This window comes from Bos taurus, chromosome 3 (assembly GCF_002263795.3).
Source record: "Bos taurus isolate L1 Dominette 01449 registration number 42190680 breed Hereford chromosome 3, ARS-UCD2.0, whole genome shotgun sequence".
Taxonomy (NCBI): domain Eukaryota; kingdom Metazoa; phylum Chordata; class Mammalia; order Artiodactyla; family Bovidae; genus Bos; species Bos taurus.
This window is the reverse complement of record NC_037330.1, coordinates 13,041,407-13,065,591: the sequence shown is the minus strand read 5'-3', so window position 1 is coordinate 13,065,591 and position 24,185 is coordinate 13,041,407. Positions and strand designations below refer to the sequence as shown.

The 24,185-nt window shown below is 45.0% G+C and overlaps 1 protein-coding gene and 1 long non-coding RNA gene across 4 annotated transcripts; both read left to right on the top strand.

Annotated features, from left to right (window-relative positions):
- Window positions 1–1,232: 1,232 nt before the first annotated feature.
- On the top strand, window positions 1,233–23,943 carry LOC784007 (T-lymphocyte surface antigen Ly-9). Of its 3 annotated transcripts, none has more exons than XM_015461876.3 (6): window positions 1,233–1,343; window positions 5,116–5,493; window positions 8,212–8,508; window positions 10,280–10,414; window positions 10,616–10,701; window positions 17,074–23,943. In XM_015461876.3, exons 1-6 carry the CDS (start codon window positions 1,271–1,273, stop codon window positions 17,122–17,124), a joined length of 1,020 nt encoding a protein of 339 aa, XP_015317362.1. In that variant the 5' UTR covers window positions 1,233–1,270; the 3' UTR covers window positions 17,125–23,943. The 3 variants fall into 3 exon arrangements, with proteins under 3 accessions (XP_015317362.1, XP_010801141.1, XP_010801142.1); XM_010802839.4 differs by having other exon boundaries at window positions 10,973–23,943; XM_010802840.4 differs by lacking the exon at window positions 17,074–23,943 and adding an exon at window positions 10,949–10,987.
- Window positions 1,598–4,335, top strand: LOC112445939 (uncharacterized). The gene is made up of 2 exons (XR_003033935.1): window positions 1,598–3,396; window positions 3,667–4,335. It is a non-coding gene; the product is annotated as an uncharacterized lncRNA (long non-coding RNA).
- Window positions 23,944–24,185: the final 242 nt, after the last annotated feature.

Below are 24,185 nucleotides of genomic sequence, written 5' to 3'. Positions count from 1 at the left end.
AGTGATTGGTCAAGGGCTGCCTTGATCTCAGAGGCTGCTGAGATGCAGCCATGCGTCTTAGTTTTCCTGCCTGGAATGATGTAAGGAAGGTGAGGTTCTGCCCTGGGCCAGGCTAGGTCTCCCTCCCCCATCATGTGACTTCTCAAGGGCTGAAACCATCTTGTGTATGAGATTCATTGCACTGAGACGGACTTGGGTCTCTAAAGGCCAGTGGACTGAAAGTGCAGGGACCTGGTCCCAGGCCGCGCTATACTACGTGTTGACTTTCCAACCTTCGGTTTATTCACTAAATTCATTGGATCCTGTTTCCACATGTGCCAAACAGGAGGATAATTGTAATGATATCTGTCTTTCATAAATCTATAAATTTGAAATTTGTAGTAAGACCTAGACAAGTTGGGGGTGTTGATAAAGATTCAGCTTTCCAGCTACACAGGCTAGCTGGCTGACATGTTGAATTGACCTTAGATATCTGGATTTTGAAAAAGTCCCTGGTGTTCTGCCAGCATGGAATGTTGGAATATTTGTTGTCTGGCTCTCTCCCAGTGACCCTGGCCTGTAACTGCATTGCTGTTTCTCTAGGCTCCTCCTCCCTCCCCAGCCCTGGAGCAGATCCACACAGTCCTCACAGTACTTCCAAGAGTAGAGGAAAAATATGAGGCTTGCTCTCCTCATCACCCCTACAGTGACCAGAGGGCGAGTTGCCTGGATTTTAACTCCTTACAGAAGTTTCTGACCAAAGGATTCATTCCCCCCTAACTAGATGGGGTTGGAGGAAATAGAGCAGTATTGGATATTCTCTTGTCTGAGATGCAGCAGAGCAGTTTCCGAAAGCACAGAGTGGACTCAGGTGACTTGCTTGAGGCCGCATAGTGGAATGGGACAGTGGCTGATATGTTGGGAAATTTTTTTCCAGAGTTTATCAGAGTGATATGATCACAGGGTTGGGGTATCTGCAATACAGTGGAGTTGTTTATACATTTACTCTGCAACTGTTTGCTGAGGTCTTAATGTAGGTGCTGGTGAAATTAATAGGAAACCTCCAAGTGGTTTAGTACAGGCTGGTGGGCTATCCATTTAGAACATGTTCAGTTCAGTTCAGTTCATTCGCTCAGTCATGTCCGACTCTTTGCAATCCCATGAACTAAAACATGTTAGCCCCGCCCTAAGGGTGGAGAAAACAGGAGTGTCCTTTGAATGACACTCCTCCTCTCTTTCTTCTCTTCCTAGATGCTTCTCTGCGGCCTCACAGGCTGGCAGGCAGCCTGTGATGGGGCCCTGCTCAGAAGACCCCCGCCTCTGCGGGGCCTCCAGGCTCCTAGGATTCACCAGCTTCCTCCTCAGTGAGTGATCCGGGCTCCTGGGAGGGAGGGCCTCTGGGGGGAGCAGGGAGGCAGGGTGCTCTTTCCATGTCCTATGTCCTTGGTGAACAAAAAGACAAAACATCTCTGCCATTATTTAGCAAATGCAGAGCCTTTGGTTTAGAGACCTGGGGTGAAAAGAAGAACAAAATAATCTTCTTGTTGTGGTGAATCTGAGACACCTGAGCTCAGGCAGCCTTCACTACATTAAGGAAAACATTTCTAGGAAGGTAAGTCTGTCTCTGCAGCAGAAATGTGAAGCTGGGTGAACCAGGAGCTGCCTGCAGAGAGGGGAAGAGGCTAAGAAGCTGGCTCTTTGCCTTGGACGGGCTGGGGAACAACTCAGAGGGAACCTGACAGTCTGTGCAGCTGCCCTGTGGAGGAGGAGGTTGACTAGAACCCTGTGTCTGAGATGGAGAAAGCAACTGTAGTCTTGATTTCTTAGGCAAGATGCAGGATGTTAAATACAATGAAATGAAATTCTGCTTTTGTAAAAGGAACAGCAGCCTCTCAAATTTAAGGGTTTCTGTATACCACCTGTTGTAAGAATATGACGAAACTAAGGGAAGAGTAGACTGGTAATGTGGGCTCTTAAGTGAGTGAACTAGAGGAGGAAAGAAGGGAAAGAGACATAGAAAACTATGCAGAGTTAAGTGAAAAGTGAGCTACAGACTGGACAAAACCCAAATTATATATGTGACTTCCTGGGGACTATCTGATTATGTGTGAGAAAATTAAAAATTAATGAGTAAACACTAATGCCCAAGGAATTATGAATTCTGGAGAAAGTTGGAAAGCTTTAATTGTTTAAGCTTTTATTTTTAATTAAAGTTTAAAAAAAATTATTTTTCAGTATTCCAGCCACTAAATGAACTTTCAGGAACTGTATGAAATTTAATGAATTATAGACTTTATAAACAGATGTCTTGAATTAAGAATGAGCTTTGTAAAACCTTACCTCCTTTTCAGTAATGTAACTTTATAAGGTAACAGTAAAATATAGAGCTTCTCTTCTCTTCCCTTCAATTTTATTTAACTTGAAAATAAGTTATGTTATTTAGAGTTTTCTCCATAGGCTCTGTGGTTGGAAGATTACATAAAAGAAAGAGAGGGAAAATGGACAAAATTGTAAATTGATTCACAACTATTAAATTTTATATTATTTAAATAAACTCTATCTTGTTTGTAACCACACTCTAACTGGCTTTATTTTCTTCTTCAGGATTAGAACTTTTGGAGATCACATCTCTCACTCCCTTCCTTCTCTTTCCAAGTCTTCTTCTGCCTTCCTCATAGCTCAGCTCACCATCTGCCCCGGGTAGATTCTCCCTGCCTCTCAGGGCTGAGCTTCCTCTCTCTCTGGTTCCTGTTTTTCCAGCAAGTATGGAGTTTGGACAGGCTGCTGGTTAACCCTCAGCTGGCCAGAAGTCCCTGCCCTGCTAAACCCCTCTAAGTACTTGCCTCCCCTTTCTCAGGACAGGAAAGTTGGAGGATGAGCCTTCAGGAGCTTCTCAGACCCTGGTGATCAGACAGTAGTGCTGGAAGGGGAGCTCCTGGGGAGGTCAGGGACAGGTGGAGAGCTGGTGGGAGCTCCTGCAGGGGAGAAGCCCTGGGCTGGGAGTGGGCAGCCCCGGTGCCAGGTGTGGCTCTGCCCTGTGTGACCCAGGACAGGTTCACCCCCTGGGGAGTCTCCTGCTCTGTGCCGGGGTGGGGGAGCCCTGGATAGATGTCCCCTAAGGCCTGACCTGGAGAAGATGACTGAGTAAATGAATACAAAGAAATATCTGAAATCCTTAGGCATATGAACACTGTCATGAGTTATTCTCTGCTTCCAGTGAGAGCCAGAAATGAGAATAAGTATAGCCAGAGGGAGACAGGTCTGAAATGGTGAGAATTTATTGAATTGGAAAGAGGACTGGAACTGTGGAAGGCTGACAAGAAACTGAGGGAGCCTCTGGCCAACATCTAGAGAGGAACTTAGACCAGCAGGTGCATCCTGACCTGCTGGAAGAAGCAGATTGATCATCTTTTCAGGGTAAGGGACTTTCCCTCATCCTGTTCTGTCCTACTTCATCCCCAGAAAGGGTAGAGGATATCAGGTCCCTTGGGCCTATGTCTGAAGAGGGAAGGTGGGCTCAGGAGGTGGTGGCCCTGCAGCAAATGTGCCCACTGGTCACAGCTCTCCAGGAAAGTGCCTGAGGAAGGCCCACTGTGGCCTGGCAGGGACTGATTGGGAAGTGTTGTCTTGGTGGCAGGGACAGTAGAGCTCTTTAAATGATCACTTGCTCTCCCCCTCATATTCTAGTCCTTTGCAGGTAGCCAGGGACTTGTCACGAGTGCTGGTCGAAAAACATGAGCAGAGAGCACGCTACTTGTGGACAGTTTCAGTGAAACCCCTGTGTGATTCTCCTCTCTCCCCTCCTGCTGTGGGGCTGGGAGCCTATGAAGATGCTGTGAGTTCCATGGGTGCAGCTACAAGAAGCTGGAGTTTCCTCCATGAATGACAGGGCCTCTCCCTCACTTTCTCATGGGACCTGTGGTGGGGACTATAGACTCCCCTTATTTGAAGACCCTGAGGTATTGTAACTGTTACACAGCACAGCCTGTAGTTTCCTGACTACTGCACTGCCTGGAAAGAGCAGGAAGGATAGCAGTCTTCATATTTGTGTTAGGTATCTATTGCTGTGTAACAAATCGCCACAAAACGTAGTACCTTAAACACCACTGGGTATAATCTCAGTCTCACAGTTTCTGTGGGTCAGGGCTTAGGGTTGGATCAGCTAGGTCCTCTGACTCAAGGTCTCCCAGACTGAAGTTAGAGTCTTAGCTGGGGCTGGGGCTGCATCAGCCCATGGTCCACTGGGCAAGCTATGATTCCAAGATCTCTCAAGAGATTGCTGCTGGGAAGCAGTTCCTGTGGCTGTTGGGCTGAGGGTCCCAGTTCCTCTCTAGATATTGGCCAGAGGCTCCCTCAGTTTCTTGTCATGTGGGCCCCTCTTTAGGCAGCTGACAACATGGCAGCTGGATTCCTCAGAGTGAGCAAGAGAGAGAGAGTGTGAAAGAGAGGATGTGTGTGTAAGCAAGAGGGAAGTCACAGTCTTGTATAACCTAGTATCACTGAGTGACATCCATCATGTCTGCTCTAGTCTATTCCTTGGAAGCCAATCACTAGATGTATCCCACTCACCAGGGGAGGGCATTACAAAAGGATGTGAACACAAGGGGACAACAATTAAGAAGCTAATCCTACAGTTATGCATTTGGTATTGACAGAAAATCTGCTAGGTTTTTTTGATACATGAAGGTGAAAGTGGAAATCACTCAGTTGTGTCTGACTGTTTGTGACCCCATGGACTATACAGTCTATGGAATTCTCCAGACCAGAATACTGGAATGGGGAGCCTTTCCCTTCTCCAGGGGATCTTCCCAACCCAGGGATCGAACCCAGGTCTCCTGCGTTGCAGGCAGATTCTTTACCAACTGAGCTATCAGGGAAGCTCCATGATCCCATTCAATTTATGAGGTAGGTGGGGAAACTCCAAATTAGAAAATTTAAGTTACCTCCTCAAGGTAACAATTCCCTAGAACCAGGATTTAATTCTAAAATTGCTTAAATCCACTTTACTAGGCTGCCTCCTAAGAATCAAGGGAGTATATTGGATGAATTTCATTTAAAATGTAGGTTATGTAGTTTTCTCATTTATTGTTACTGAAAAAAAAAAATTGTGGTTCCTGTGTCCTACCTGTGCCCTAGGTGTCTGCTGCACTGGGGTCGAGAATTCTGCAGCACCTGGTCCTGGAGTTCAGGATTCTGGACTTGTTACCCTGCCGAGGATCCGAGGAGGTTCTGTGTTGTTTCATGTGACCAAGAATCAAAAAGCTGACCCAGAGGAGGTCTCATGGGGCTTTGGCCCTGAGTTAAACTACAGCGTCATGCTGCGAGTCCGCCGTGGGGCAGACACCCCAACCTGGGTCAGCCTCCAGGACAAGTACCAGCACAGGGTCCATGTGCCTAACATCCTGTTCCTGAGGATTGATAACCTGACCCTAGAGGACAGTGGGCAGTACCGGGCTCGAGCCAGCTTCACTAGAGGAATAGAATTAAACCAGGTTTTCCTCCTCACTGTCTATGGTAAGCGACACCTCCTCACCATGGCTTCCCTCCTTCTTTTGAGCTAGGAGTGTCAGCTAGGCCCCATTTTTCAGGATCCCTTCCAGACATCAGCGTTCAGACTATTTTCTCCCTTGAATTAGGGTAAGTGGGTTTACTGCAAATGGTGAGAGGAGTTGAGATTCACTCCAGGGATAAAACCACTTTAGAATTTTGGGAGAGGAGAATGGAAATTTGGGGAAATTATATTGCCATAGGAATTGTTGTTCTTTATATGTCTAGGTTTATTTAATGTGTGTATTGCTTATCTGTTGCTGCTATAATGCTGCTTTCATTTGGAGCCTGAGCACAGCACAAATCTTCTATCTTACTAGGCTCTAGGTCAGAAGTCAGACATAGGTCTCACTGGGCCGAAGTTGAGTTGTTGGCAGGACTGTGTTCCTCTATAGAGGTCCCAGAAGAAAACTCATTTACTTGTATTTCCCACTTCTAGTGGTTGCTTGCGTCACTTGGCTATGACCACCTTCCTCTACCTTCAAAGCTGGCAATAGTGGGACCAATTCTTCTTACATTCTAACACCTTTGACCCCCTTACTCTTCTTTCTTCCATTTCTAAGGACCCCTGTGATTGCATTGGTCCCAACCAGGTAATCAGAACAATCTCCTTATTTTGAAGCCAGCTGATTAGCACCTTAATTCTTTTACCTTAATTCCACTTTGCCCTGTAACCTATCATAGTCATAGGTTCTGAGGATTGGACATGGAAGTATTGGGGCCCATTATTCACCTACCAGCAGAGATATTACTTTGCCAACAAAGGTCCATCTAGTCAAGGCTATGGTTTTTCCAGTGGTCATGTATGGATGTGAGAGTTGGACTGTGAAGAAGGCTGAGCACCGAAGAATTGATGCTTTTGAACTGTGGTGTTGGAGAAGACTCTTGAGAGTCCCTTGGACTGCAAGGAGATCCAACCAGTCCATTCTAAAGGAGATCAGCCCTGGGTGTTCTTTGGAAGGACTGATGCTGAAGCTGAAACTCCAATACTTTGGCCACCTCATGCAAAGAGTTGACTCATTGGAAAAGACTCATGCTGGGAGAGATTGGGGTCAGGAGGAGAAGGGGACGACAAAGGATGAGATGACTAGATGGCATCACTGACTCAATGGACATGAGTCTGAGTGAACTCCAGGAGGTGAACTCTGGGAGTTGGTGATGGACAGGGAGGCCTGGCATGCTTTGATTCATGGGGTCGCAAAGAGTCGGACACGACTGAGCGACTGAACTGAACTGATTCACCTACCATAATCCAGAAATTCATGTGTAGTCAGTGCCTCTTCCCCTTTAACTCAGTGCCAGTCCAAGGCCAGCCTCACTCACAAAGACTCCAGCAATCCAGCTCTAGAAGCCTGGGGTAGATGTAGGAGAATGGTTACACGGGAGCACTTCCAGAGAGCCTCACTTAGCCAACACTTTCTTTCCCGAAAGTCCCTGCCTTCATAAGAAAATATCTGCTGTGAGAGAGTGACTATTGCTGCTTTAGGTCCCCCTGTGACACTTATCAGTGTCACACTTATCAGTGTGTCACTTCTCAAGTTCAGTGGCATGTTCTAACCAGACTCAGACTTACGATTCCTAGTTGCTGCTGCTGCTGCTAAGTCGCTTCAGTCGTGTCCAACTCTGTGCAACCCCAGAGACGGCAACCCATGAGACTCCCCCGTCCCTGGGATTCTCCTAGTTGCTACTATAGACTTAAAAAAATGCACAACGTTTGAGCTATGAATTAAGTTTTTATTTGGAGCAATATGAGGATGGCAGCCTAGGAGACAGCACCCCAGATAGCTCTGAGAAACTGCTCCAGTGAGAGGGAAATGTCAGTGTATATGTGACCCTGGTGAAGGAGGACTATAAGCAATACGAACATTTTTTTTCCCAGAAGTTTTATACTAGTCTCCAGAAGCTTTTTCTAGTCACCAGGAGTAGTCACCACCAAGAAGGATTTTAGTGATTTTCTAGATATCATGAGATACCAGAATTTGGCTCATAAAATAGGCTCCTGAAAATATCGAGCTATCTGAAGACATGTCCTGCCAGTCCCCTCTCTCCCACACCAGCACAGACTGCCTCATCTCTTCTCTCCACCCTGAACTCCTCCAGGGGGGTGTGACAGTCAGCAGCTACAGCAGCACATGATTTGACCCTTGTAGAGGGAGACAGCAAGTGCCAATCTGTAGTTGACACTGCCACCGCGTCTCCCACACATGTCTCCACTATTCGGAGCACAGAACCTTTCTCTGGGCTCCCAGCTCTGACCAGGCGTCTTCTTCTCTACAGGCTATAAAATCCCAGGCATTATCTGAGCAGAAGAAGAGGCCAAGTTCCTGATCTGTGATTAGCCCTTCTGTCTGAGACGTCCTCCATGTCTAGAAGGAGCCCCATTTTCTTAGAAATAATTGGTCTTGGGAAGGTGGGATCAGGCTTTATTTTCTTGTTGGAGATGTTTAACGCTTCCTCAACATGCACACAATCTAGTGAAATCACATATGGCTTAATTCAGTGGCTCCCCTCTTTATTGTCATTTGCTATGTATTAAGTACTGGGCAAATTCTGTTTATCTATATAATGCATTCACTATCATTAAAGGGAGAATGCCAGGGTTTCAGTTAGATAATGGATGAGAATGCACAGACTGGAATGTTCTCCAATCATGTGAGCTCCTTTCTTTTGTCCCTCCTTTCCCAGAAACTGTACCCGTTCCTAAGATCCTTGTCAAGTCAGCATCCTTCACACCAGGCTGGTGCAATGCCACTCTGGAGTGCACAGCCCCAGGGGATACAAAGGACCTGAAGGTGACCTGGGAGATCAAGGACCTTCCCAGGGAGCTGGAGCAGAGAGTGACATCAGAACTACCCTCCAAGTCCTGGAACCTGACTCTGTGCCTGCCTGTGAGCCAGCCCAGTGGCAGCTTGACCTGTATGGTCAGCAACCAGGTGGACCAGAAAACTGCCACCTTAGGCCTTGGAGAAGTCTGTGTCTCTGGTGAGTGCACCTGTCAGAAGGGAGAGGCACTCTGAGAACTAGGGGCTCTGGACTTTTCTCCCCACCATGTTATTAGCACCACCTTCCTACCAGGTCACCCCTTTCAGGAGCCTGGGAGGTATAGTCAGCTCATGTCTGCATTAACTGTCTCTCAAGTCCATGCCTGCCTCTCTACCCCCTCTTTTTCCCCAAGAAAAAAGGAATTTGTTTTTGATGCAAATCAAGTCAGTTCACCTCCAGATGAGCAACTCTCAGTTCCAGCTGGCCCTGGAGGTAGAGCAGGTGTGGTGTGGGGGAGGCCAAGAGAGCTGGGGCTGCAGCAGCAAAAGCATTCCCTAGAGATGTATGTCCCTGAGGGCTCACCCCTCCCCTGACCCATGCTCCCTGCTGCCTGCACCTGCCTGCCTGTTGCCCTCTGCACACTCCTTCCCTCCCAGATGCTGCAGGGCAGTGTCAGGTCTGGCCCAGGGCAATAGCTTTCTAGCCCTTCTCCTACCTCATCCATTATCCATAGTGTGTCATCCACTGTAGTCTTTTGAAAAACAACTGGATTTTGTGATTGGTCTATATCATCTGTAGGAGTCTGACCCAGGGATTCCCTGCAGAATTCAGGGCTGCAAAGCTCCTCTGCCCATGTTCCTTACCTCACACACTTCACACTGAATTGTTTGCTTGGCTTCCCCGAATGTGTCCTGAAGTTGCAAGCTTCTGAGCCTCTGGAAATGCTGTTTCCACATCAAACCTCCCAAATCAAGAGTTCCTTGCTTATTCCTATTGAAGGATTTCCCTCAGGTCACAGGCATATAACCAATGTCCTGCACTTGGTTATAGTTCTGTTATGAATCAAGTTTGAACAAAAGATGCCTCAATCTCATGTTGCACAGGCACTGCAGCTGCTGTAACCATCTTGCCTCAGGCATCATCTGCTTTAAGGCACAGTCCATGGCCACCCCACACTGAATAGCAATGCTATTGATGGGTTTGTCTTTTCCATAGCTTGGAACACCTTAAGGGCAAAGGACATGTCTTGTTTTCCTTTGAATTCTTATGCCAAACAAAGCTTCTGGCACTATTCACACTCAGTATTTCACTGAGTGAATAAATGACCTGGTATCCTGTGTGCAGTCTAGCCCCTCTAACCCATCCCCCATGAGCTGCTGGTGGGAGCTGATATGTCAGCATCACTTAAAATCTCATGATACCTTTCCCTTTGTTCCATTCTGGAGTCTCAGATAAAGTTCAACACTCAGCATGACCCATAAGACCCTCTGGATAGAGGCTCTCTTCTCTCTGATCATCGTCACCCTGCTTGTCCTTGTCTTGTCCCTCTCCTGCCTGCTGATCGGGAATGATTGCAACCCTCAGGGCTACAGATTTGACATAGCTATGTCTCCTTTCTGGAAAGCTGTGCCCAGCCTGAATTTCTGGTAAACTCCTACTCCTCCCTCAGAGGTGAAGTTTATGCATCACCTCCTCTGGGAGGCCCTCCATGAAGACCAGTGTACAAGGTGTTAACTTATACTGCACTGCTGTCTCTCTAGCTGGAAGACTTTGGTATTTTCTCCATCTCCCCCAGGGTGACCTGTATTGTTTATCTCAGTGTCCCTGGCATCAAGCAGAAGCTCAGGACCTTGAGTTAATGATACTGCCTTTCCCCTTCCTCTTTAGCTTCAGACCTCTCCACTTGTTCTTCTGTATCTTTCCTCAGCAACGGGTGTCTCAAGTTCTGTTTGCATTAACTTTCTTTATTCTTTCTGTGTGAGGAAAACAGATTCACCTGGAAACAATGATGATAAGACCCTGTCAGGCATCATAGGGACTGTCGTGATTATCCTGTTGATCTGCGTAATTGGACTGTTCCTTTGGAAGACCTGTGTGAAGAAGAGGAAGATGACGACTGGAAGAGGCAGGTTGCATTTCTACTTCTTGCCCCAGGTCCCCCCTCCTGCCCTGAACCCTTGGTTGCCTTCCTCCTGCATTTTGCTGCTCAAGGAATATCAATGCAGAAGGGGAAGGTGGGTGTGGGCTTGGCTTTGGGTTCATTGCCATGGGGGAAATTATATGCTTTCAAGGCTGAGGTTCAAGCTCCACTCTGTGTATGACACAGGTGTAGAAGTTCAGGAGGATCAGAGGGACAATGATGGTGGCCTCCACTATGCGGAGCTGAGCCAGCAGGAGTCTGCCGCACACAAGGTGAGAATGGGAGCTGAGCCCAGTCTGGGATCTAGTGGGTCTATCTCCTGGGTCTGTCAACCCAGTCATCTGCTGTTCCTGGCCCATCTGTCTCTGACTCTTTCAAGATCGTCAGTGGTATTTACTAAGAAAATTTAAAACTTGGGGCCAGTGTAGTGCTGGCCACTTTGGGGGAATTCACATGCATTTCTTGTCAACAGCACAGCTTCCTTCTGGGTCACTCTAGGACCTCTCTCATCTTTTTTAGAAACTCTCTGACTTCAATTCCTAGGGTGTTGATAAACAACATTTAGAAGAAAAGGCGTCTAGTACTGTCTACAGTGAGGTCTGCAAGCCAGAAAGGGAGGCCATGAAGATACTTTAATTGGAGAAAGCAGAAGAATCGGAACTACTAGGACACCTCCACTCGGCGCTTGATTCCTGAAGACATCTGCGTCTCCCAGCTCTGGTCCAGCTCCAGCTGCCCCGTGACCCTCCCGCCCTTAAGTCCCTGTGCGCATGTGGCCTTCTCACAACCTGTGTCGACTTCCCCAGCTGTCTTCCCACTCAAGATCCTCACCCTGCAGGATGAGAGCTCTTCTTCCATCACTGACCCAGCGCCTAGCCCCTCTTCTCCTGAAACTTCTCAAAGAGGACCTTCCTGCACATGATAATCCCCACAGCCTCTGCTGTGCGGTTGATGTGTATCTTTCTCAGCACTCAAGCCCAGGCGTGGAGACAGTTGACCAGACTACAGAGGACAAGGTTAGGCTTTGGTGCTGGGTGCTGAGTTGGGCATCTGTGGAGGCAGCATGGGTAGGTGGGAGCTTATAAAAGACTGGCCTGAGGTTTCCTTTGCCCCTTATGTAGGGCAAAAGTTGTATGTCGGGCAATGTACTTGTGTGTGTATCTATTTGTTGGTATGTGTGATGGGGGGATAGCCAGTGCACTTTATACAGTGGTCCAGCCCTTGTTCCTGATCACTAGTACTAACTAACCTCAGCTTCAGCTCGTGGACCTCAAATCCACCTCCTGTGGAGTGGGTAGAATGTGTACAGTTTCTGGCCCTTCAAGCACCTAGGTTGGGATTTGAGTCCTTAGAAAAGCAGCTTCAGGGCATTCCTGTCTAGTGTGGCAGTCATTAGAATGGAAGTGCAGTGTGTTACCCCCTCCCCAATACACACACACGTTCTCTAATGAACCTGCTGTGAGAAGTGAAGCTTGTGAGAAGGTGTGAACCAGCCCTCTCCTGCCTCTTCTGCTGACCCTCATCCCCCACAACCTGCTGGCCTCAGATCCTAGTCAGCCTCCTGTTTGGTCACTCACATACTTCTGCCTGAAATGATGGCTCCCTCCCTGCCCCTTACTCCTGTCCCTGCCTGTTGGAATCCTAGCATTCCACCCAATCCTAGACCCCCTTCCAGGCCACATGGTCTACATGTACCCAAAGATTTGGAAATGGTCTCTCCCACATCTAACTTTTTTGGACACAATTGACATGCCCAATTTGGCTGCCATAGTTTGACTTGGGTTGGTCATCAGTTTTCCCTGCCTGCATCACCTAGAGCTCCCTCAGGAGGGTGTCATGGCTTTAGGAGGCCAGTGCCAAAGAGACAAGCATCTCTCTTTGTGAATTGTCTGAGCTATTCTTCCTCTCAACTACCACAGGAACTCAGCAGATTGATCTCAGAGCACAGCATCTACCGAAGGTGTTTCTGGTAGTAAGTCCACAAGGAAGCAAAGATGGACGTGATGAACCCCAACAATCCTGCCTAATCAGGATTGCTTGAGGACCTGATGTCACCTGCACTGTATTGTATGGGATCTTCTACTCTTCCTGGGGGTCGTCCTCTCCTCAAAGCCTCTGTCTCCTGCCTTCCATTCCAGCTCTTGAGTTGGAGATGAACTCACTCTGGTACTATGATCCTTTTGTCTTCTGGCCTGCATTCTTGAATCTCTTGGTTTCCCACCCAGCTTAGCAATCTCAGCTTCTTCATTTCTGACCTCAGAAAGAAAAGTTCTGAACTAAAATCTTGAGCAATAAGAAGCAATGCTAGGATCCTGCTGGATGAGGAAGAAGCAGAGTTTCCTTAATAAGGCTGTTTCCAGCCTGTTTATTGTCAGGCTGAACAGCAGGCTGAGAGGGAAAAAGATGACTTCTCTCACTGGAATCCTAGGTGACCGGTCATGGCTGATATCAGTGCCATCAGTCCAGAAGCAGTGTGAGATGTGACCATCCATTGACCCCCCCTCCCACCCACCTCGATTCCCAAAGCATAAGACAAAAAAGAAAAAAGAAGGGAACTCAACATTCCAAACCTATATTGAACCAGCTTTTGTCCCATGAATTTTATAAATATTATTTCTTCTTATAAGAACTCTCTTATTTTTAAATTTTTATTTATTTATTATTTTTTTGGAGGCTAATTACTTTACAATATTGTATTGGTTTTGCCATACATTGATATGACTCTTTTAGAGTAGATATTACTATTTATTCCTGGACTTCCCTAGTGGCTCAGATGGTAAAGTGTCTGCCTACAATGTGGGAGATCTGGGTTCAATCTCTGTGTCAGGAAGATCCCCTAGAGAAGGAAATGGCAACCCACTCCAGTATTCTTGCCTGGAAAATCCCATGGATGGAGGAGCCTGGTAGGCTACAGTCCATGGGGTTGCAATTACTATTCCTATTTTGTAGGACAAGCAACTAATATCCCAAAATAGTTGGTAGCAGAGCAAATTGTTAAATTCAAACCTAGGTAACTCCAGCATTTGTATCTTTTCCTTTGCCACATGGTCAATGAAGTTCTTGGAATCCTAGAGTATTCAGAAAAGAGTATCTTCCATTTGTTCCTCTTCCAAGTTTCCTGGTTCTGACTCAAGTGCCTCAACTTGAATGAGTTCATCCTGATGATGAGTGGAGCAGTTGGTGGGTAAAAGGGGAGTTGTTCCTTAAGAGGACAATGGAGTGGGAGATGTGGGTGGGAGACATGCAATAACAGGCCCTGTGCTCTGGTTCAGAGGAGACATTTGAAGCAGAGCTGCTTCTTCTTGGGTCTTATGGGAGTTCCTTCCTCTTATACAAGGTGTGTTGTGGATTTCAGCATCTCTGTTCTCAAGTCAGCTTCCCTTTCCATTATTATTCATAATTTCATTCAAGAACTGTGTGATGCTGAAATCTCCAATGTACAAATGAAAAATTAAAATCCAGAGATACTAAGTATTTTACAGAAGTTCTCATGAGTGTAAGTTATATAGGCATGATCACTTATAGGCACGATCAGTTATATAGGCGATAATAATTTCACTCATTTTGATTCCTTTCTCTGTCATTCTGGACACCCAATCAGTTACCAAATTCCACTGTGCTATCCCTCATAAATCTTCCTGTACTCCATTCTCCACTTCTTTCATCCCCATCTTCCACCACCATTTTTGCAGTTCCACTAGCAGTGTGTGAGAATTTCTCCGCTTTATGGCCAACTCTTGTTATTTTTAGATTGTATCCACCCCAGTGCTGATGAAGTGGTATCTCATTGTGGTTCTGAATTACATTTCTCAAATGATTCATGCTGAACATGTTTTCATGAGCATATTGACCTTATTTGAAGAAATTTCTTTCTCTCTTGAATTCTTTCTTGTTATGCAATGACCCTATGTCTCCATTGAGTCTGCTTTTTTTCCAGTCACCAGGGAACTCCACATTGTTAAATTTAGTGGTCAATTCTCAATCCTCATTTCCCATAAGTTCTCAGCCACAGTGGATATATATTTCCTGGAAATATTGTTTTCACTTTGCTATTTTCTACTACTGGGTGGTTGCTCTGTAGTTTTCTTTATCAGTATCTTTCCAACCTCTAAATTTTGGAATAACCAAGGTTCATACCCAGACCACCTCGCTTCACTGTCTACACTCATTTCTGTTTGATGCTCTGGCCATGCAGTAATCTTGTGACTATATGACCTTATCTGGTAAAAAGGACTTAGAGACGTAATCTGTCCCCTGAACTCCAGTGTGAATATCCAACTGTTTACTTGACATTTCTGCTTGCATGTATAACAGACATCTCCATCTTGACATGGTTAAACTCAGACTCCCCAAACATGCTTCCTACAGTTTCCTATCCCTCCAAATGTCACCTCAGTCCTTCCCTTTGTTCTGGCCATAAAACTTGGGTGTCATCCTTGACTTCCTTCTTTTTTCTTCATTTTCATTTCTTTTTCACTCTCAGAAAATACTGATAGCTCAACATTCTATATATAGTTGAATACTTATTTTTGTATATCTATATGAAAAAATATGTTTATAACAAAATGCCTCTTATCACCTCCCTGGTCCAATTTCATCATCATTTCTCACTTGGATTATTATAGTGGCCTCAGAGTCTCCCACTTTTATCCTTAATCCTTTAATGTCTATTTTCATAATGTCATCCAGATGAATCTTTTCAAAACCTAAGTTGCATCACATTCCTTGTTGCTCAAAACTTCCACTTTATCTGGAAGATTTTGTATCAGCTGGCCTCCTCTCCCTCACACCTCTCCTTCCTTAATCCACTAACAGATACTGGGCTTCCTGCCAGTCCTTCAATACTCCATGCATGCTCCTTCCTCTCTAGAATTCTCTCCTTCTAGGTATCGATGTCTCATTCCCTGACCTCCTTCAAGTCTTTTTATAGATGCAAACTTCTCAGTAAGACCTACACTGACCTCCCTATATAAAACTGCAAACTCTTTCTGGTGACCTCCTCCCTTCTCCATGTGCTATTTTTCTCCATAGCTAGTGTAACAGGGTAAGTTAGTTATTCTGGGCTGTAGATAGTACATATTGAGGCCTCAAAATATAAACTGCCATCCTGTAATGCAAATACCATTATTATTCCCAGGAAATGGCTACACTGGTAAATCAATGAATTTACTCAAGTCACATAACTAATAGATGGCAGAGCTGGAACTGGAATCTTGGAGTTGGATTCTGAAGCTCTTGACCACTAAATACTGGTGAAATAAAGTATATTTTCTCCATATGATGGAATACTATTTGTGTACTAAGAAGAGTTAATTATATCCTTATATATTTGAATGGAAAGTTTCCCATGAAATAGTCAATTAGTTATGGAATATGCATGGTATTAGCCTACATTATAAATATATAAAAATATGTTTATGTGGGGATGAAGTGTTCCAACAGTTAGTATGTCAAGAATTTAACAGTAGCTAACTTCTGTGGTCTGTCTCCTTTTCTATATCATTAGTTTCTTTACAACACTAACTAAAAAAATTATCTATTAAAATTTTTGAACAGTGAAGTGACATGATAAGAAACGCTTCAGATAGATAAAGCTGCATATATGCCAACAAGAACTTTATCATCTAAACCAGCTAACGAACTTATGCTTATTTCCACTTCTATTTTATTGATTTACGGCTTCAGGATCTTTATTGAAATAACCCCTAACAGGTCTACATCAGTCTATATAGTTCAGGCAAAGCAAACATTTTGGTCTGATTTTTTTATCCAAATGGACACTCCCCATGTATTGCTCACAACCCAGGATGTTCAGTAAATCAACTAGAGAACTTTAATGAACAGATGCTTGGACTGTATCCTGAAACTGGGCACCACTTATATTTTATTTTTTATTTTTTCCCTCATCCTGAACCTCCCCTCCCTCCTCCCTCCCCAACACCCTCCCACCTCCCTCCCCATCCCATCCCTCTGGGTCATCCCAGTGCACTTATATTTTGAAATACTCATTAGATGTTTGATCAGGTTTGAGAACTGAAACCTTGGGCCTACATGAAGTCTTCATGAAATTCAAATGGGAATGTACATGGCAAAGAAAGTCTGTGAATGTGTTTTCCAAAGTGTTTCTCAACGTGCCTTTTGTTTCTAATAGATTGAGCTAAGGAATGAATGAATGACAAAACCCTACAGTTTGTCATTACAGTTGACTCTTGAGCAACATAGGGGGCTCCCACTCCCTGAACAGTCAAAAATTCACCATAGAACTTTATAGTCACACCTCTGTATTCACAGTTCCACATCCACTGGTTCAAGCAACCACAGATCATGTGTACTGTTGTACACATTTATTGAAGAAAATCACCGTGTACCTATGGACCTAGCAGTTCAAACCCATACGATTCAAAGATCAGTTGCACTTCAATGTGTTCACCAAGGTTCAGAGTCTGACATGTAGGTCCTGAGCCAAAACCCAGAATCTCCATTTCACCCTTTTGCCTTGTGGGTGCAAACTCTTGATAATAGATGTGAAATGACCCTGGTTAAACAAAACAAGAAAGTTTATTTATTAATTTACAGTGGGAAGTATACTTGCTAACTCAGATGGGTATTCCTGTTAGCCTGACCAAGTCATCCTCTTCCCAAAGATAGGCCACACTGGAAGCCGAGGTACCACTGGACTACTTGGGGAGCACTGACTTGGGGCAGGTGAGCAGATGCTGCTGGTGTGGATTCCAAAGGCCTTCTCATCTGAGCTCTTCATCTTCATGGTAGGACCTAAGCGCCCAGGGCATAGAATTCTCCTGCCAGCCTGATGGAACATTTTGTTTGCTTCTGTCATCCATCTCTCTTTATGCCCCATTTCTTATTAACCATCCTTCTGATTGACATTTTTTGGTTATGGGCATATGTAAGAATAAGACTTTCCTTGATATCAATGGGAATTGCTGTATCTGTCCTGTGATCCAGATATATAGTGTTTTATTTAATCTCTAAAAGTAAAAAATAATCCCTCTAAAATACCCATCCTATTTCTCATTTCCAAATTGTAGTTGAGGATGTGGAGGGTGAAGATACTCCCTCAATACACCATTTGTCACTAGATGAGCCACCGAATTGCTTTTGCTTTTCACCCAACAAACTGGTTAGTGGGATCCCGTGGCTCTCAAGGCTGGAAGCGTCACCTAATTTATCACTTACCCTTTCAGCAAGATTTCACATTTAAAACAGCAAAGCAACAATAATAACTAGAGAAACTCTTAAGAGAATGTAGTTCTTAATTACTGTCTATTTAATTTTAAATCTTCATTAAATGGATACTTTCTAGAAAAATATGAATTGATAAAATTAATCTAAGTGTGGGCACACTCACTTTGCTCGGCATGCTTTTGATCCCAAACAGAGCTCCCCAAGGTGGCAGTTTTCTGGTCCACATGGTCACTGACCACACAGGTGAGACTGGAGTTGGGGCTGGCTCAGGGGCAGACTCAGAGCTTGGTCCCAGGTTCTTCTGCTCCAGCTCCCTGGGGGGCCCTTGATTATCCAAGTCATCTTCAGGTCCTCTGTGGCCCTGTGGTGCAGGGTGACCATTGCACCAGCCTGTTGTGATGCACTGTTACTCAGCCAGGATCTGGGAAAGGGGCAAGAGGGAACAAAAGCTTATTATTGTATTTCGAGAGACTGTTACTCACCCAATATCATGCCGTTCTGCGCAGTCAACTGGGAAGACAGGGCTTTTCACAGCTAAAGAAACTGAGGCCTTAGAGACGTGAAATAGTTTTCAAAATTATATAATGAGAAAGCAGTACCAAATCTCAGTTTAGAGAAGTGTGGACAGCCAGTCTGTCAGCTCTTTTTCATCTGTGGTACCCCCCAACTGTCACCACACACAGCTGAAATCACATGTTTGCCCTCCACATGCATTTTCAGAAACTTTATGGGACTTTCCTGGTGCTCTAGTTGCTTAGACTCTGCACTCCCAATGCAAGGGGTCCAGGTTTGACCCTGCTCAGGGAACTAGATCCCACATGCCACAACTAAAGAGCCCACATGCTGCAACCAGGACCTGGCATAGCCAAATACATAAATATTAAAAAAAAATTAATAAAATAACATATGGGGAAATTTGTTGTTGTTGTTCAGTCACCAAGTCATGTCTGACTCTTCATGACCCCATGGACTAACTGCAGCATGCCAGGCTTCCCTGTCTCCCACCATCTCCTGGAGTTTGCCCAGGTTCATGTCCATTGAATCAGTGATACCATCCAACCAATGGGGAAAATACATTTATATTAACAAATAAAAGATTTGGGAGAATGGCATTGAAACATGTAAAATATCATGTATGAAACGAGATGCCAGTCCAGGTTCGATGCACGATACTGGATGCTTGGGGCTAGAGCACTGGGACGACCCAGAGGGATGGTATGGGGAGGGAGGAGGGAGGAGGGTTCAGGATGGGGAACACATGTATACCAGTGGCGGATTCATTTTGATATTTGGCAAAACTAATACAATTATGTAAAGTTTAAAAAAAAAAAAAAAGAACCTTCACAATCTCTCTAGCACTTGGACAGTGTAATGAAACTTCTTAGGCATATACTTTTTTCATCTGTAGAATTTTTAAAGAAGGTTCTGAAAACTCATTTGAGATTCTTAACCCTCTCTCAACCAAACTGAAGACATAAGGTTAGGATTTGGAGATAAAGGGGAAGAGAATGGCTTTGGAGAGAGCTGTGCTGCGTAAGTCCCCTTTTAATCTGAGGGGTACCTGCCTCTCACCTCCACATGGTGACAGAGGCTTCAGTGAGACCATTCTAAGAGCTGGATGTGTGTTCCCTGCAGTTTGGGGATGCACTGGACAGGTGTCTGATTTACACCTGAGAAAATGAAGGGATGAGATGCTGTAGAAACAGCCTGCAGTATTCAGGTGTTGGTTTCTAATTGGAAAGAAACTGCAAACACATTGATGAGCTAAATGAACATGCTTTTAATCGACTAGAAGTAGGGTCTTAAAAGAACTGTGACAAGAAGGGCATCTGGAGAGGCAATAGGTTCCCAACAAAGAGAGCCTATGGAAACAGACCAGCCAACACAAGAACCAAAGAGAATGACATAGGTGGCTGTCCTGAGAGTGTCACCTATGACAGGGTAGGTGAGATCCCCAGCATGGGAGAGGAGAGGCATCCAAGGGACTTATGAAAATGCCCTGTGAGAGGAACAACCAGCAACCTAAATGCTGTCACACCCAGAGAACCCAAGAGCTTGATTGCCACAATAGGAAGAGTCAACCACCACCCTCCTTACTGTTCCTCACTGCTTCCCTGTGCCTGCGGAGTTGGGGAGAGAGCTCAGTTTATTTGGCTGTTCTCTCTGATCCTTGTGGGCCTTTGCCAGGGAACTTTGCCCTGGTCTGGGTCTCATTCTACTTCTGCTGCATTTTCTGTAGATGTGGCTACTCCTGCTTGTCTGGGGCAAGTGTGGGTAACACTGGTGATGACCTTGGTTCCTGCCACAGTCTCCTCTGGAGTGAGGCCCCTGTACTCTGACCTTTCTTATTCTGAACTCAGGCACTTTCTGGCCTATGGCCCCTTCTCAGCACCTCATCTCCCTTATAAGAAACCTTGAGAACATCTGAATCTCCCCAACATGGAACACAAGCTAAAGGGACCTTGTAGTGCTTCTAGAGAAGCCCTTTATTGCCCAAACACATGAGGCTCAATTTACTAAACATGAATCCCTAGGAGGAAGTACTATCCTATCAAAGAAGTGGACCCATGCTGCTTCTGATTTGCATTCCTGCTCCTCTTATCTGGAGTTCCTATCACCTGACTTGCTCCTCACTTTCTGTTGAGCCCCTAGGGAATGACATACCACATTCCTTTTAATTTTTAATTATAGGTTCATCCTTAATGCGTTTTTAACATTTACTTACTTCCAGATATATGTATAAAACCACTCTGATGTCTTACCTGGCATCTTTTAAGTTTGTGACTTGCCAAATGAACTCTCTTTTCTTAGTCTACTGTCTGATTTTGGAGCACACAAGTCTCTTTTGTTCTATCAATAAAATATGGCTCTTGCCTATTTTGGAAGTCAAAGGATGAACAGAGATTTGCATCCTCAGTGGAGTTCTGGCCTCTGCCTGAAGCAATGACTGTCTCAGCCCTATGTTGGAGGGTGTAAGGAACAATGATTAAACTTCGGAATTCTCCAGAGAATAAGATACATTAACTCAGGAGCTTCTCCTTAAACTCTAACCACACAGCCAAACTTGATTGAAAAGTGAAAGTAGCTCACTTGTGTCCAACACTTTGCGACCCCATGGACTATATAGTCCATGGAATTCTCTAGGCCAGAATACTGGAGTGGATAGCCTTTCCCTTCTCCAGGGGATTTTCCCAACCCAAGGGTCGAACCCAGGTCTCCCACATTGCAAAAGGATTCTTTACCAGCTGAACCACAAGGGAAGCCCCAGACTTGATTAAATGTAATTAAAATGTTTAAATTATGCTACTTAAATTCAGAAACAAGAAGGAATTCAGTGTTGAAGAGCTGAGTGGAATTAGAAATTCTTGTGTCCCAAGGGGTTATCAGACTCAGAAATATACCTTAGAGGCCAAAGTTATACGTCTGTAAGTGGGGATGAAATATTAGTGTGGCCTTGAACTTGTAGGGATGCTGTGAAAAGTTACATGAGAAGTTGGGAGAATTAGTGTAAGAGAGTGTGTGTCTTTTGTTCTGGGGGACCAGTATGTGGACTGAAACTTGCCCTGTTCTATGAGAGTAATGTGAGAATTTGGAATCCAGGCCTGCATTATGCACGGGGATGGAAGTGAATTCTTACAACCAGAGACAACGTCGCCAGTCCAGGTTCGATGCATGACACTGGGTGCTTGGGGCTGGTGCACTGGGATGACCCAGAGGGATGGTACGGGGAGGGAGGAGGGTTCAGGATGGGGAACATGTGTATACCTGTGGCAGATTCATGTTGATATATGGCAAAACCAATACAATATTGTAAAGTTAAAAAAATTAAATTAAATTAAATTAAAAAAATAAAAAAAAATAGGCAAAACTTACAAAGACTCAAGCTGGGGAAAATACTAAACTGTTTTATGGGGAGACTTCCTCATCAGGGTATATGTGTGGACTAGATCCCCTGGAGAAGGAAATGGCAACCCACTCCAGTACTCTTGCCTAGAAAATTCCATGGATGGAGGAGCCTGGTGGGCTACAGTCCATGGGGTCACAAAGAGTCGGACATGACTGAGTGACTTCACTTCACCTGTTCAAAGAGATTAAGAAAGGAATCAAGCCTATAGTACAAAATAAACATTTTGAAGAATTAACAGACATAAGGGAGAGAGAGGAAGTGGAAATACTGTGGAAAAAAACAGATAAAGGGCATAAATAAAATTAATGTATTTAACAGATATTTAGAAAGTAAAATTGAGAAGACTCACTGATCAGTTGGCTATGGAGTTGAGGTAGAAAAAGATGTCAAGGGTGATAGCAAGGATGCATCATTTGCTAGGGTAGGAGACACTCAAGGAAGATCAGGCTTAGGTGCTCAATTTTGAACTGATTGAGTGTGTGATGACTTTGAGACATACAAAGGGAGCCTTCAGTACAGTTGGGCTTAAAAATTTAGATCTGAAAGGTCTCTAGACCTAAGGCTCAAAAATCCCTGGGGAACCATACCCTAGAGAATCACATTCACACTGATGGGTAGAGATCTAATATGGAGCTATGTCATTATAAAGCTAAAATACCTGAAACTTTTATGTAAGAAAAAATATACAAAGAAGTTCAGAAGAGGGAGAGGTCACTTCTGGCTGGTGCAATCGGCAAAGACTTCATGAGGAAGGTGTCTTGTGGCCTGCTTCTTCAGGTTGAAGCATTTTAGTCCCTTCAGCAACTCTTGATATGACCCAAAGGGGTCATCTTCAAGACCTACATCAGTGGGGTCAGCATAGCGCCCTTTTCTACCTGGACTATTCAGGTCAGCCTCGTTCCAAATTTAAGGCTCTTCCTTAATGTCTGTTCTTGTCCACATCCCACATCTTCCTGCTGTTTGTCTAGCCCGGGAGGCAGTTTTATCTGTGCTTTCATCATACTCCCCACAGAGCATGCCCTCAATACGAGGTGAACAGCCTGACATAGGTCCTTGAGGGGTAGACTGAGAAGAGATGCATGAGATTTGCTGCATGGGAAGGGCCCTTCCAAACTAGTCATGACACAACCAGACCAACTGGTCTCAGGATGCAGTGCTCACATATCAGTAACAGGAGGGGACAGAAGTCCACACTAACCCTCTCTGAGCTTCAACTCCCTCTATTATGTATCCACAGGATTCTGAGTATATTAGAATCTCCAATGTCTTGAGGAAAAGAAATCCAAGTCAGCCTATCCCAGTTCCATATGTTGACATTCCAGGTGAGGCATTCTGTCTGCTGAGGGACTCCTTCCAGTGTGCAGAGGAAGGTGCAAGTTCTGTTGCAGCCATGAGTGACTCTGAGTCATGAGAAGTGGCTGCCCTTCTCAAGGCACTTGTGTGCCCTCCTCCTCGTACAAATCAGACCAGGGCCCTCCAAGTGAAAGCTCTTCCTGCTCCCACTGCTCCCCAGCCCTGTCCCAACATGGCAGATGTGGGAAAGCAGCAGGCCTGAAGCAGAGGAGGTTCTGGCTGTGGTAGGCAGTGTCACAGCAACCCCAGTCAGTGATCACAGAGTCACCTGGGTTAGAAGTCTAGGTCTCACTGTCAAGGACAGGAGTAGGAAGGTGAAGCGGCAAAGGTGGTCTGAAGGTGCTCATGATTTTCTCACAGTCTGTGGGGGAGGGGAGGATGGCAAGACTGTCCCTCAATGCCAAGGATGAGGCATAGGGGTGGAAGCAGAGGCTCCTGGGCAGCTGCTCCAGAGCGCTTCACTACAGTGGGGAGAAAAACCAATCCCTTGGACACACTCACTTGCAACTCCCTAAGAAGTCATTGCTATAGCCATTCCCAGATGCCTGAGAAACCACCATCCACACATGGCCACTCCCCAGAGTGTGGCACAGCCAGGAGGCTAAGGAGGCCCACTCGCGCGTCTGCCACCGTAGACCCTGGTTTTGTCCCACCTTTCAGCAACTGACTTTTCCTTTTTTCAAGCATGGGAAAAGCACCTTTCTGATTAATCTAGGTCCTGAAGGACCCTGTTGACGCTGCATTTACATGACTGAGGAAGGGTACATACATGACTTCTAGCTGGAAATTTTCTGTCAGAGCCCACATTGAGGAGCAGCCAGAGCCTTCTTTGGGTTAAGAAGGGACAGGGGGCGTTCAAGCTTCCATGTGATAAAGAGTATGATTCCATTTTTGATGTTTGACTCCTCATTCCAGCTTTACTGAGGTATAATTGATATGAGAAACTATATGTAATCAATAAATACAAATAGGTGAGTTTGAACGCATGTATACACTTTTGTTATCTTCACCACAGCCCAGGCAATAAACATTTTCATCACTTCTGCAAGTTTCTTGTGTCCTTTTAGGGTGTGCATATATGTATGTATGTGCATAATAATGTTTAACATGAGATATTTACCCTCTTAACAAAATTTACCTTATTGTTAATTATAGGCACTCCATTTTACAACAGGTCTCTGGAACATATTCATCTTGTGCAACTCTATGTGAAAGTAAAAAAGTGTTACTTGCTCAGTTGTGTCTGACTCTTTGCGGACTATAGCCCACTAGGCTCATTTGTCCATGGAA

Excerpts from the sequence above, each read along its gene's own strand:
- LOC784007 (XM_010802839.4), top strand. The coding sequence starts at position 1,271 with ATGGGGCCCTGCTCAGAAGACCCCCGCCTCTGCGGGGCCTCCAGGCTC. Across the intron at positions 10,415-10,615 it reads GAAGATGACGACTGGAAGAG|GTGTAGAAGTTCAGGAGGAT; the intron begins GCAGGTTGCATT and ends TGTATGACACAG. Across the intron at positions 10,702-10,972 it reads AGGAGTCTGCCGCACACAAG|GGTGTTGATAAACAACATTT; the intron begins GTGAGAATGGGA and ends TTCAATTCCTAG.